Genomic DNA, 15,715 nt, shown 5'->3' with positions numbered 1-15,715 from the left:
CCCCACAGGTACATGCAGCCTGATAAAACAAAATGCAGAGAAATTACATATACAAAAGGGATGTGAACCACATAAAGTATGGTATCTGTAAGTGAGATTATTTTAGGCCAACAATTTTTTGATAAATTAAAAAAAGTTCTCATGGACATGCCTGTGAGTGTATGGTCTGTATATGCATTTTGTGTGTGTATTCACATGTAGAATATGATAGTTATGCATGAAGAAGACACATACAGAATATCACTATCGTATGTGAAAACCACACTTACTTTCTTTATCCCTGAAACATTTTTGGCACAAATTCCACACTTTTTTGTTCGATCTGTAAATATAAACAGTATATGATATTATAATTTTTTTTTTTTTTTGCTTAAAGGGATAGTTTCATATTTTTGACCACTTGCCCCATTTCCGGTTTCATTGACCAACAATTTTTTTTCTGAACAATTCTTGCTGTTGTTCATCCACAGTTCTGGCAACCTTGTCACATAATTTGACCACTTTTCAAGCATGTATGAAAAGTTCTGAAACCTACTTGCACTTTGGCCTATGGATATTTTTTTTACCAGTGGCCTTTTACTTTTACTTTTTTACTTACAAAAGAGACACTGATTATCTCCAGTCTCCTTCAACAACATTGTTGATGAGTAAGAAATATGGCAAGGGTCCAAAATTCTGACCCTTAAATAAGGGTCACATGGATAACATTTCCATCAATAAGGCACATACCTAAAAACTGAAACAAAAGTGAGGCCAGGCGCATTCTCTCTTGCTGTATTACAGGGCACTGGAAGGAGGTAATGCAGCCACCAGACTTCATAAACTCAGTGGCAAACTTGAAGGAAGACAAAAGTATTTAAAAAAGAAAAGATAAAAAGGATATTTGTCACTAAATACAGATTCTGACATGCATTGACCCTTTAATATAACAATGTAGAAGGGAAAATTGCGGATGATAATAGGTTTAAATTCAATTGGTTAAAAACACATGTCTGTAGTGATCTACGCTTGGTAACAGAAATTAACTTACCGCAAGTGTGTGGACACCACATGACACTGAATCAGTCTGTAAATTGTGCTTTATGGTTTTAAGGTCCCACTCTCCTTTCACTCCCCTTGAAGCTGCAAATGCACTGTAATCAACACAATCACAATCACCACTAGCATCCAACTCCAACATTTCCTTTTAAAATAAATATTTTGTCATCATCTACTTATACCCATGTCAGTCAAAACTCTATTTCAGTTTTGGCTACTTAATCTACAGTGAGAGTGCATGTGCTAGTCATGTGAGCATAACTGATCAACAGTGGGACTATATACTTTATATAATGGGAGCAGGAACTGCCATTTTACATAATTTGGGCCTTAAAGTAGACCTTTAGCCCATAGACGACTGACATTGCTATAGTAAACAAAACAATGAATACCAACCACCAGTGATGACAAATTGCTTGGCACTGCCACTCTGTCTCTCCAAGGGAGTTGAAGTAGGTGATGCACCTTCTGTCAACATTGCAATGCTAAAACAGGAGTATTTGATGTTAAAGTAACCATAAGACACATATTATAATATTTTCTGCCAATTTTCCAGCTGTCATTGGCCTCCAGTGTATGAAAACATGTCTAAAACAACACATTGGAGAAATTCAACAGTTTAATACAATGCCAGCATTAACATACTTAAAGGGTTAGTTCACCCAAAAATGAAAATTCTGTCATTAATTACTCACCCTTATGTCGTTCGAGACCCGTCAGACCTCCGTTCATATTCGGAACACAAATGAAGATATTTTAGTGTAAAGCTGATGCTGAGAAAGGCTTCAGATAGGCCTCCATTGGCATTCAGTACATTTACACTCCCAAGACAGATAAAAGGCTCTAAAAATGTCATTACAAAGTCCATCTCACCACAGTGGCTCTACAATAATCTTATGATGCGACGACAATAGTTTTTGTGCGCAAAAAAAAATCAAAATAACACCTTTATCCAGCTTGTTATTGCCTTCCGTGTGTGCCTCCACGACGCATGCGCGAGAATATGACGTAGCGCCGGGGCTCGGGATTCCATGAAATGCCACTTTAGCCCGATTTTGAGAACTACACCGAGACCTAAAGCACGATCAATGTAGAATTCATCAGCTTAGACACGCGCGTCTTCCTCTGCTCGTAAACAAATCTCTTCTGGGTCATGTGTCCGAACGCCGGATCTGCGTCATATTCTCGCGCATGCGTCGTGGAGACACACACGGAAGACAAGAACAAGTTGGAAAAAGGTGTTATTTAGATTTTTTTTGCGCACAAAAACTATTGTCGTCGCATCGTAAGATTATTGTAGAGTCACTGTGGTGAGATGGACTTTGTAACGACGTTTTTAGTGCCTTTTATGGGTCTTGGGAGTATAAGTGTACTGAATGCCAATGGAGGCCTGTGTGAAGCCTTTCTCAGCATCAGCTTTACACTAAAATATCTTCATTTGTGTTCCGAAGATGAACGGAGGTCTTACGGGTCTCGAACGACATAAGGGTGAGTAATTAATGACAGAATTTTCATTTTTGGGTGAACTAACCCTTTAAGATGTTAACATGACATTTTAGTCAGATATGTTAACTTTCATGGGTTTTGTGGTGTTTAAGACACATTTTTATAAATAAAAAAAAGAAACATGTGGAAGTGAAGATTTCGCAGAAAATAACTAAGATTTTTATGTAAAGGCAAGAATTAAATGGAATCTACATGTGAATAAAAAAAATCCTTAAAGAGATTTGACTCACAAAAAAGCTCCAGTGATTGCCACCTTCCAGATAAACGCCAACCACCTCTGTTGCCCCTTCAAAAATGTTATTCTGTAATTCAAAGAAATAGAATAGAAAAATCATTCAAAGGTATAAAATATAACCTAGTGCATATAACAATGTTTAATTGAGCTCACTGACACCTAGCAGTGATTCATTAACATAATGCCCACCAAAAAGATGCAGGTCAGAGACAAAACATTGCATCATACCTTCAGAAAATAATGGCTCTTGGCCCTTTTTGAGCCATCAAGTATTTTTGTAAGGGCTTGGGAATTCACATGCACAACCCCTGGGCGATCCTGATTTAAGGTAGAGGAATAAAATATTGTTTTCCATTTTCACATTCTAACATTTAAATCAAGAAATGAATTGAGAATAGAGTAATAAAGAAATAAACGTTTCAAATCAAGCTTAACCGCACATTTTAAAAATTACAGTATTTCTTTTTATATCATTAACATTATACATTATACATACAGCTCTGCAAAAAATCAAGAGACCACTTAACATTGAGAAATCAATATATTCAATTCAAATTATTGCTGGTAAAATTACACTTACCTTGCTAAGGACATTACATATGGAATCCATGACCTGAAAATGTCAAGTCAAAAATGTGAGGTAAAAGAATTGAACTGCTCTCTATATTTTGAGTCACATAGAAATGTTGTGAATCATTTATCTTCAGTCCTGTGCTAGACTGGACCTTTATGGTTCCTTTATACCTTCTGTAATTTCAAGCTAATCAGTTCATTGCACACTGAGATATGGGTATCTGTGTTCATACTGTCTGGAGGCCATTTCTGTTTTCACACTGCTGTATTTTTTTTAATGAAGACTTCATATTATTGTAAGGTGAGCTTAAAGGGTCACTACTATGAAAACCACAGCTTCCGTGTGACATCAATGAGAAGTATAATTTCATAGATATTTTCAATAATAGCTGTTCATATTAAAATGTGTATGAACTTAATACATCACCTAGATGATTTATTTAGCAAAATTGTCCTTTTACATTTCATTTAATAATATATATTATATAATTTCAAGACTAAATGCTAGTCAGATGCCATGGTTGTTTGTTTTAGTGGTATGACAAGTGAACAGGAATAAGTGACATAATAAGTGACACATGCATGAGTATTTGCATAGCTTATAATAAGAAGATTAATTTACCTCATCAGAAACCTTGTTGTCCCCCATTAAACTTGCGAAACTTTTAATTTGTATGTAATATGGACCCACACTTCCAACTGTGAAAGTTGGCCTCTTGTTTTGGAGACACCTTAATGCCTTAACATCTACAAAGATGAAGACAAATTCACAGATGGCACATTTTGCGATTAGGTTTTCATTAACAATAAAAGTTAAATTGGCCATCTGAAAATAATGCAAATGTATGTTTATAACAACATGTAGCTTACACAGAAGCAACCCCTCCCCCCAACAGCAAAGTATACATTGTGAACACATGTTAAATTAAACATAGTTAAATTACATTAAATAAAGTGAAAATCATACCTTCCATTTTGCAATCTTCTTGCCAATTGGTGACCTTCAAATACAGAAGCAACGATTAAGACACTTAAAGGTCTTCTCTGAGGTCATTATATAACCATGAGGGAAGCAATTTTTGGAGCACATTTTACTATTTTATCCATGTGGTTCTGTTTCTTAAAAAAATTGGTCAGAGGTTGGGAAATGCTTACGTGTTCCCGATTATTGACATTTATGTTATAAAATTGACAGCTGTAAACAATTGTAATTATAAGTACATGATTTACATGACTGACATGAATGTTAATGTAAATATATGCATATGATGGTCTGAAGTCAACATCGCGTAACAGAATAAATCAGTGATGACTTGAGGTCAACATATGCATATGATGGTCTGAAGTCAACATCGCGTAACAGAATAAATCAGTGATGACTTGAGGTCAACATATGCATATGATGGTCTGAAGACAACATCGCGTAACAGAATAAATCACTGATGACTTGAGGTCAACGTATGCATATGATGGTCTGAAGACAACATCGCGTAACAGAATAAATCACTGATGACTTGAGGTCAACATATGCATATGATGGTCTGAAGTCAACATCGCGTAACAGAATAAATCACTGATGACTTGAGGTCAACGTATGCATATGATGGTCTGAAGACAACATCGCGTAACAGAATAAATCACTGATGACTTGAGGTCAACATATGCATATGATGGTCTGAAGACAACATCGTGTAACAGAATAAATCAGTGATGACTTGAGGTCAACATATGCATATGATGGTCTGAAGACAACATCGCGTAACAGAATAAATCAGTGATGACTTGAGGTCAACATATGCATATGATGGTCTGAAGACAACATCGCGTAACAGAATAAATCAGTGATGACTTGAGGTCAACATATGCATATGATGGTCTGAAGACAACATCGCGTAACAGAATAAATCAGTGATGACTTGAGGTCAACATATGCATATGATGGTCTGAAGACAACATCGCGTAACAGAATAAATCACTGATGACTTGAGGTCAACGTATGCATATGATGGTCTGAAGACAACATCGCGTAACAGAATAACTCAGTGATGACTTGAGGTCAACATATGCATATGATGGTCTGAAGACAACATCGCGTAACAGAATAAATCAGTGATGACTTGAGGTCAACATATGCATATGATGGTCTGAAGACAACATCGCGTAACAGAATAAATCACTGATGACTTGAGGTCAACATATGCATATGATGGTCTGAAGTCAACATCGCGTAACAGAATAAATCAGTGATGACCTGAGGTCAACATATGCATATGATGGTCTGAAGACAACATCGCGTAACAGAATAAATCAGTGATGACTTGAGGTCAACATATGCATATGATGGTCTGAAGTCAACATCGCGTAACAGAATAAATCAGTGATGACTTGAGGTCAACATATGCATATGATGGTCTGAAGACAACATCGCGTAACAGAATAAATCAGTGATGACTTGAGGTCAACATATGCATATGATGGTCTGAAGACAACATCGCGTAACAGAATAACTCAGTGATGACTTGAGGTCAACATATGCATATGATGGTCTGAAGTCAACATCGCGTAACAGAATAAATCAGTGATGACTTGAGGTCAACATATGCATATGATGGTCTGAAGACAACATCGCGTAACAGAATAACTCAGTGATGACTTGAGGTCAACATATGCATATGATGGTCTGAAGACAACATCGCGTAACAGAATAAATCACTGATGACTTGAGGTCAACATATGCATATGATGGTCTGAAGTCAACATCGCGTAACAGAATAAATCAGTGATGACTTGAGGTCAACATATGCATATGATGGTCTGAAGTCAACATCGCGTAACAGAATAAATCAGTGATGACTTGAGGTCAACATATGCATATGATGGTCTGAAGACAACATCGCGTAACAGAATAACTCAGTGATGACTTGAGGTCAACATATGCATATGATGGTCTGAAGACAACATCGCGTAACAGAATAAATCACTGATGACTTGAGGTCAACATATGCATATGATGGTCTGAAGTCAACATCGCGTAACAGAATAAATCACTGATGACCTGAGGTCAACATATGCATATGATGGTCTGAAGTCAACATCGCGTAACAGAATAAATCACTGATGACTTGAGGTCAACATATGCATATGATGGTCTGAAGACAACATCGCGTAACGGAATAAATCACTGATGACTTGAGGTCAACATATGCATATGATGGTCTGAAGACAACATCGCGTAACAGAATAACTCAGTGATGACTTGAGGTCAACATATGCATATGATGGTCTGAAGTCAACATCGCGTAACAGAATAAATCAGTGATGACTTGAGGTCAACATATGCATATGATGGTCTGAAGTCAACATCGCGTAACAGAATAAATCACTGATGACTTGAGGTCAACATATGCATATGATGGTCTGAAGTCAACATCGCGTAACAGAATAAATCACTGATGACTTGAGGTCAACATATGCATATGATGGTCTGAAGACAACATCGCGTAACAGAATAACTCAGTGATGACTTGAGGTCAACATATGCATATGATGGTCTGAAGTCAACATCGCGTAACAGAATAAATCACTGATGACTTGAGGTCAACATATGCATATGATGGTCTGAAGACAACATCGCGTAACAGAATAAATCACTGATGACTTGAGGTCAACATATGCATATGATGGTCTGAAGACAACATCGCGTAACAGAATAAATCACTGATGACTTGAGGTCAACATATGCATATGATGGTCTGAAGTCAACATCGCGTAACAGAATAAATCACTGATGACTTGAGGTCAACATATGCATATGATGGTCTGAAGTCAACATCGCGTAACAGAATAAATCACTGATGACTTGAGGTCAACATATGCATATGATGGTCTGAAGTCAACATCGCGTAACAGAATAAATCAGCGATGACTTGAGGTCAACATATGCATATGATGGTCTGAAGACAACATCGCGTAACAGAATAAATCACTGATGACTTGAGGTCAACATATGCATATGATGGTCTGAAGACAACATCGCGTAACAGAATAAATCACTGATGACCTGAGGTCAACATATGCATATGATGGTCTGAAGTCAACATCGCGTAACAGAATAAATCAGCGATGACTTGAGGTCAACATATGCATATGATGGTCTGAAGACAACATCGCGTAACAGAATAAATCAGTGATGACTTGAGGTCAACATATGCATATGATGGTCTGAAGTCAACATCGCGTAACAGAATAAATCAGCGATGACTTGAGGTCAACATATGCATATGATGGTCTGAAGACAACATCGCGTAACAGAATAAATCAGTGATGACTTGAGGTCAACATATGCATATGATGGTCTGAAGACAACATCGCGTAACAGAATAAATCACTGATGACCTGAGGTCAACATATGCATATGATGGTCTGAAGACAACATCGCGTAACAGAATAAATCACTGATGACTTGAGGTCAACATATGCATATGATGGTCTGAAGACAACATCGCGTAACAGAATAAATCACTGATGACTTGAGGTCAACATATGCATATGATGGTCTGAAGACAACATCGCGTAACAGAATAAATCACTGATGACTTGAGGTCAACATATGCATATGATGGTCTGAAGACAACATCGCGTAACAGAATAAATCAGTGATGACTTGAGGTCAACATATGCATATGATGGTCTGAAGACAACATCGCGTAACAGAATAAATCAGTGATGACTTGAGGTCAACATATGCATATGATGGTCTGAAGTCAACATCGCGTAACAGAATAAATCAGTGATGACTTGAGGTCAACATATGCATATGAGGGTCTGAAGACAACATCGCGTAACAGAATAAATCAGTGATGACTTGAGGTCAACATATGCATATGATGGTCTGAAGTCAACATCGCGTAACAGAATAAATCAGCGATGACTTGAGGTCAACATATGCATATGATGGTCTGAAGTCAACATCGCGTAACAGAATAAATCAGTGATGACTTGAGGTCAACATATACATATGATGGTCTGAAGTCAACATCGCGTAACAGAATAAATCACTGATGACTTGAGGTCAACATATGCATATGATGGTCTGAAGACAACATCGCGTAAAGGAATAAATCAGTGATGACTTGAGGTCAACATATGCATATGATGGTCTGAAGACAACATCGCGTAACAGAATAAATCAGTGATGACTTGAGGTCAACGTATGCATATGATGGTCTGAAGACAACATCGCGTAACAGAATAAATCACTGATGACTTGAGGTCAACATATGCATATGATGGTCTGAAGTCAACATCGCGTAACAGAATAAATCAGCGATGACTTGAGGTCAACATATGCATATGATGGTCTGAAGACAACATCGCGTAACAGAATAAATCACTGATGACTTGAGGTCAACATATGCATATGATGGTCTGAAGTCAACATCGCGTAACAGAATAAATCACTGATGACTTGAGGTCAACATATGCATATGATGGTCTGAAGTCAACATCGCGTAACAGAATAAATCACTGATGACTTGAGGTCAACATATGCATATGATGGTCTGAAGTCAACATCGCGTAACAGAATAAATCACTGATGACTTGAGGTCAACGTATGCATATGATGGTCTGAAGACAACATCGCGTGACAGAATAAATCACTGATGACTTGAGGTCAACATATGCATATGATGGTCTGAAGTCAACATCGCGTAACAGAATAAATCACTGATGACTTGAGGTCAACATATGCATATGATGGTCTGAAGTCAACATCGTGTAACAGAATAAATCACTGATGACTTGAGGTCAACATATGCATATGATGGTCTGAAGTCAACATCGCGTAACAGAATAAATCACTGATGACTTGAGGTCAACATATGCATATGATGGTCTGAAGTCAACATCGCGTAACAGAATAAATCACTGATGACTTGAGGTCAACATATGCATATGATGGTCTGAAGTCAACATCGCGTAACAGAATAAATCACTGATGACCTGAGGTCAACATATGCATATGATGGTCTGAAGACAACATCGCGTAACAGAATAAATCACTGATGACTTGAGGTCAACATATGCATATGATGGTCTGAAGTCAACATCGCGTAACAGAATAAATCACTGATGACTTGAGGTCAACATATGCATATGATGGTCTGAAGTCAACATCGCGTAACAGAATAAATCACTGATGACTTGAGGTCAACATATGCATATGATGGTCTGAAGTCAACATCGTGTAACAGAATAAATCAGTGATGACTTGAGGTCAACATATGCATATGATGGTCTGAAGACAACATCGCGTAACAGAATAAATCACTGATGACTTGAGGTCAACATATGCATATGATGGTCTGAAGACAACATCGCGTAACAGAATAAATCACTGATGACTTGAGGTCAACATATGCATATGATGGTCTGAAGACAACATCGCGTAACAGAATAAATCACTGATGACTTGAGGTCAACATATGCATATGATGGTCTGAAGACAACATCGCGTAACAGAATAAATCAGTGATGACTTGAGGTCAACATATGCATATGATGGTCTGAAGACAACATCGCGTAACAGAATAAATCAGTGATGACTTGAGGTCAACATATGCATATGATGGTCTGAAGACAACATCGCGTAACAGAATAAATCACTGATGACTTGAGGTCAACATATGCATATGATGGTCTGAAGACAACATCGCGTAACAGAATAAATCACTGATGACTTGAGGTCAACATATGCATATGATGGTCTGAAGACAACATCGCGTAACAGAATAAATCACTGATGACTTGAGGTCAACATATGCATATGATGGTCTGAAGTCAACATCGCGTAACAGAATAAATCACTGATGACTTGAGGTCAACGTATGCATATGATGGTCTGAAGACAACATCGCGTGACAGAATAAATCACTGATGACTTGAGGTCAACATATGCATATGATGGTCTGAAGTCAACATCGCGTAACAGAATAAATCACTGATGACTTGAGGTCAACATATGCATATGATGGTCTGAAGTCAACATCGTGTAACAGAATAAATCACTGATGACTTGAGGTCAACATATGCATATGATGGTCTGAAGTCAACATCGCGTAACAGAATAAATCACTGATGACTTGAGGTCAACATATGCATATGATGGTCTGAAGTCAACATCGCGTAACAGAATAAATCACTGATGACTTGAGGTCAACATATGCATATGATGGTCTGAAGTCAACATCGCGTAACAGAATAAATCACTGATGACCTGAGGTCAACATATGCATATGATGGTCTGAAGACAACATCGCGTAACAGAATAAATCACTGATGACTTGAGGTCAACATATGCATATGATGGTCTGAAGTCAACATCGCGTAACAGAATAAATCACTGATGACTTGAGGTCAACATATGCATATGATGGTCTGAAGTCAACATCGTGTAACAGAATAAATCAGTGATGACTTGAGGTCAACATATGCATATGATGGTCTGAAGACAACATCGCGTAACAGAATAAATCACTGATGACTTGAGGTCAACATATGCATATGATGGTCTGAAGACAACATCGCGTAACAGAATAAATCACTGATGACTTGAGGTCAACATATGCATATGATGGTCTGAAGACAACATCGCGTAACAGAATAAATCACTGATGACCTGAGGTCAACATATGCATATGATGGTCTGAAGACAACATCGCGTAACAGAATAAATCACTGATGACTTGAGGTCAACATATGCATATGATGGTCTGAAGACAACATCGCGTAACAGAATAAATCACTGATGACTTGAGGTCAACATATGCATATGATGGTCTGAAGACAACATCGCGTAACAGAATAAATCAGTGATGACTTGAGGTCAACATATGCATATGATGGTCTGAAGACATCGCGTAACAGAATAAATCAGTGATGACTTGAGGTCAACATATGCATATGATGGTCTGAAGACAACATCGCGTAACAGAATAAATCAGTGATGACTTGAGGTCAACGTATGCATATGATGGTCTGAAGACAACATCGCGTAAAGGAATAAATCAGTGATGACTTGAGGTCAACATATGCATATGATGGTCTGAAGTCAACATCGCGTAACAGAATAAATCACTGATGACTTGAGGTCAACGTATGCATATGATGGTCTGAAGACAACATCGCGTAACAGAATAAATCACTGATGACTTGAGGTCAACATATGCATATGATGGTCTGAAGACAACATCGCGTAACAGAATAAATCACTGATGACTTGAGGTCAACATATGCATATGATGGTCTGAAGTCAACATCGTGTAACAGAATAAATCACTGATGACCTGAGGTCAACATATGCATATGATGGTCTGAAGACAACATCGCGTAACAGAATAAATCACTGATGACTTGAGGTCAACGTATGCATATGATGGTCTGAAGACAACATCGCGTAACAGAATAAATCACTGATGACTTGAGGTCAACATATGCATATGATGGTCTGAAGACAACATCGCGTAACAGAATAAATCACTGATGACTTGAGGTCAACATATGCATATGATGGTCTGAAGACAACATCGCGTAACAGAATAAATCAGTGATGACTTGAGGTCAACATATGCATATGATGGTCTGAAGACAACATCGCGTAACAGAATAAATCACTGATGACTTGAGGTCAACATATGCATATGATGGTCTGAAGACAACATCGCGTAACAGAATAAATCACTGATGACTTGAGGTCAACATATGCATATGATGGTCTGAAGTCAACATCGCGTAACAGAATAAATCAGTGATGACTTGAGGTCAACATATGCATATGATGGTCTGAAGACAACATCGCGTAACAGAATAAATCACTGATGACTTGAGGTCAACGTATGCATATGATGGTCTGAAGACAACATCGCGTAACAGAATAAATCACTGATGACTTGAGGTCAACATATGCATATGATGGTCTGAAGTCAACATCGCGTAACAGAATAAATCACTGATGACTTGAGGTCAACGTATGCATATGATGGTCTGAAGACAACATCGCGTAACAGAATAAATCAGTGATGACTTGAGGTCAACATATGCATATGATGGTCTGAAGACAACATCGCGTAACAGAATAAATCACTGATGACTTGAGGTCAACGTATGCATATGATGGTCTGAAGACAACATCGCGTAACAGAATAACTCAGTGATGACTTGAGGTCAACATATGCATATGATGGTCTGAAGACAACATCGCGTAACAGAATAAATCAGTGATGACTTGAGGTCAACATATGCATATGATGGTCTGAAGTCAACATCGCGTAACAGAATAAATCACTGATGACTTGAGGTCAACATATGCATATGATGGTCTGAAGTCAACATCGTGTAACAGAATAAATCACTGATGACTTGAGGTCAACATATGCATATGATGGTCTGAAGTCAACATCGCGTAACAGAATAAATCAGTGATGACTTGAGGTCAACATATGCATATGATGGTCTGAAGACAACATCGCGTAACAGAATAAATCACTGATGACTTGAGGTCAACATATGCATATGATGGTCTGAAGACAACATCGCGTAACGGAATAAATCACTGATGACTTGAGGTCAACATATGCATATGATGGTCTGAAGTCAACATCGCGTAACAGAATAAATCACTGATGACCTGAGGTCAACATATGCATATGATGGTCTGAAGACAACATCGCGTAACAGAATAACTCAGTGATGACTTGAGGTCAACATATGCATATGATGGTCTGAAGTCAACATCGCGTAACAGAATAAATCAGTGATGACTTGAGGTCAACATATGCATATGATGGTCTGAAGTCAACATCGCGTAACAGAATAAATCACTGATGACTTGAGGTCAACGTATGCATATGATGGTCTGAAGACAACATCGCGTAACAGAATAACTCAGTGATGACTTGAGGTCAACATATGCATATGATGGTCTGAAGTCAACATCGCGTAACAGAATAAATCAGTGATGACTTGAGGTCAACATATGCATATGATGGTCTGAAGTCAACATCGCGTAACAGAATAAATCACTGATGACTTGAGGTCAACATATGCATATGATGGTCTGAAGTCAACATCGCGTAACAGAATAAATCACTGATGACTTGAGGTCAACATATGCATATGATGGTCTGATGACAACATCGCGTAACAGAATAACTCAGTGATGACTTGAGGTCAACATATGCATATGATGGTCTGAAGTCAACATCGCGTAACAGAATAAATCACTGATGACTTGAGGTCAACATATGCATATGATGGTCTGAAGACAACATCGCGTAACAGAATAAATCACTGATGACTTGAGGTCAACATATGCATATGATGGTCTGAAGACAACATCGCGTAACAGAATAAATCAGTGATGACTTGAGGTCAACATATGCATATGATGGTCTGAAGACAACATCGCGTAACAGAATAAATCAGTGATGACTTGAGGTCAACATATGCATATGATGGTCTGAAGACAACATCGCGTAACAGAATAAATCAGTGATGACTTGAGGTCAACATATGCATATGATGGTCTGAAGACAACATCGCGTAACAGAATAAATCACTGATGACTTGAGGTCAACATATGCATATGATGGTCTGAAGACAACATCGCGTAACAGAATAAATCAGTGATGACTTGAGGTCAACATATGCATATGATGGTCTGAAGTCAACATCGCGTAACAGAATAAATCAGTGATGACCTGAGGTCAACATATGCATATGATGGTCTGAAGTCAACATCGCGTAACAGAATAAATCAGTGATGACCTGAGGTCAACATATGCATATGATGGTCTGAAGTCAACATCGCGTAACAGAATAAATCAGTGATGACTTGAGGTCAACATATGCATATGATGGTCTGAAGACAACATCGCGTAACAGAATAAATCAGTGATGACTTGAGGTCAACATATGCATATGATGGTCTGAAGACAACATCGCGTAACAGAATAACTCACTGATGACTTGAGGTCAACATATGCATATGATGGTCTGAAGTCAACATCGCGTAACAGCATAAATCAGTGATGACTTGAGGTCAACATATGCATATGATGGTCTGAAGACAACATCGCGTAACAGAATAAATCACTGATGACTTGAGGTCAACATATGCATATGATGGTCTGAAGACAACATCGCGTAACAGAATAAATCAGTGATGACTTGAGGTCAACATATGCATATGATGGTCTGAAGACAACATCGCGTAACAGAATAAATCAGTGATGACTTGAGGTCAACATATGCATATGATGGTCTGAAGACAACATCGCGTAACAGAATAAATCACTGATGACTTGAGGTCAACATATGCATATGATGGTCTGAAGACAACATCGCGTAACAGAATAAATCAGTGATGACTTGAGGTCAACATATGCATATGATGGTCTGAAGACAACATCGCGTAACAGAATAAATCACTGATGACTTGAGGTCAACATATGCATATGATGGTCTGAAGACAACATCGCGTAACAGAATAAATCAGTGATGACTTGAGGTCAACATATGCATATGATGGTCTGAAGACAACATCGCGTAACAGAATAAATCACTGATGACTTGAGGTCAACATATGCATATGATGGTCTGAAGACAACATCGCGTAACAGAATAAATCAGTGATGACTTGAGGTCAACATATGCATATGATGGTCTGAAGACAACATCGCGTAACAGAATAAATCACTGATGACTTGAGGTCAACATATGCATATGATGGTCTGAAGACAACATCGCGTAACAGAATAAATCAGTGATGACTTGAGGTCAACATATGCATATGATGGTCTGAAGACAACATCGCGTAACAGAATAAATCACTGATGACTTGAGGTCAACATATGCATATGATGGTCTGAAGACAACATCGCGTAACAGAATAAATCAGTGATGACTTGAGGTCAACATATGCATATGATGGTCTGAAGACAACATCGCGTAACAGAATAACTCACTGATGACTTGAGGTCAACATATGCATATGATGGTCTGAAGTCAACATCGCGTAACAGAATAAATCAGTGATGACTTGAGGTCAACATATGCATGTGATGGTCTGAAGACAACATCGCGTAACGGAATAAATCACTGATGACTTGAGGTCAACATATGCATATGATGGTCTGAAGACAACATCGCGTAACAGAATAAATCACTGATGACTTGAGGTCAACATATGCATATGATGGTCTGAAGACAACATCGCGTAACAGAATAAATCAGTGATGACTTGAGGTCAACATATGCATATGATGGTCTGAAGACAACATCGCGTAACAGAATAAATCACTGATG

The 15,715-nt window shown here is 38.1% G+C and overlaps 1 protein-coding gene across 3 annotated transcripts in view; it reads right to left on the bottom strand.

Annotated features, from left to right (window-relative positions):
- The window catches only part of LOC307128852 (uncharacterized protein), a 54,798-nt gene that overhangs the window by 13,780 nt on the left and 25,303 nt on the right, over positions 1-15,715 (bottom strand). For all 3 annotated transcript variants that reach the window (XM_079820861.1, XM_079820863.1, XM_079820862.1), the window contains 10 exons: positions 4,320-4,353; positions 3,975-4,099; positions 3,360-3,392; positions 3,008-3,097; positions 2,775-2,846; positions 1,435-1,523; positions 1,031-1,133; positions 730-835; positions 270-322; positions 1-19 (listed from right to left, as the gene is read on the bottom strand). The exon at positions 1-19 is cut by the window's left edge and continues 51 nt beyond it. In XM_079820861.1, the coding sequence (XP_079676987.1) occupies positions 1-19; positions 270-322; positions 730-835; positions 1,031-1,133; positions 1,435-1,523; positions 2,775-2,846; positions 3,008-3,097; positions 3,360-3,392; positions 3,975-4,099; positions 4,320-4,353 (724 nt within the window). The remainder of the gene's footprint in view (positions 20-269; positions 323-729; positions 836-1,030; positions 1,134-1,434; positions 1,524-2,774; positions 2,847-3,007; positions 3,098-3,359; positions 3,393-3,974; positions 4,100-4,319; positions 4,354-15,715) is intronic.

This window comes from Gobio gobio (assembly GCF_949357685.1).
Source record: "Gobio gobio genome assembly, chromosome: 7".
Lineage (NCBI taxonomy): Eukaryota > Metazoa > Chordata > Actinopteri > Cypriniformes > Gobionidae > Gobio > Gobio gobio.
This window is presented reverse-complemented; position numbering and strand designations above follow the sequence as displayed.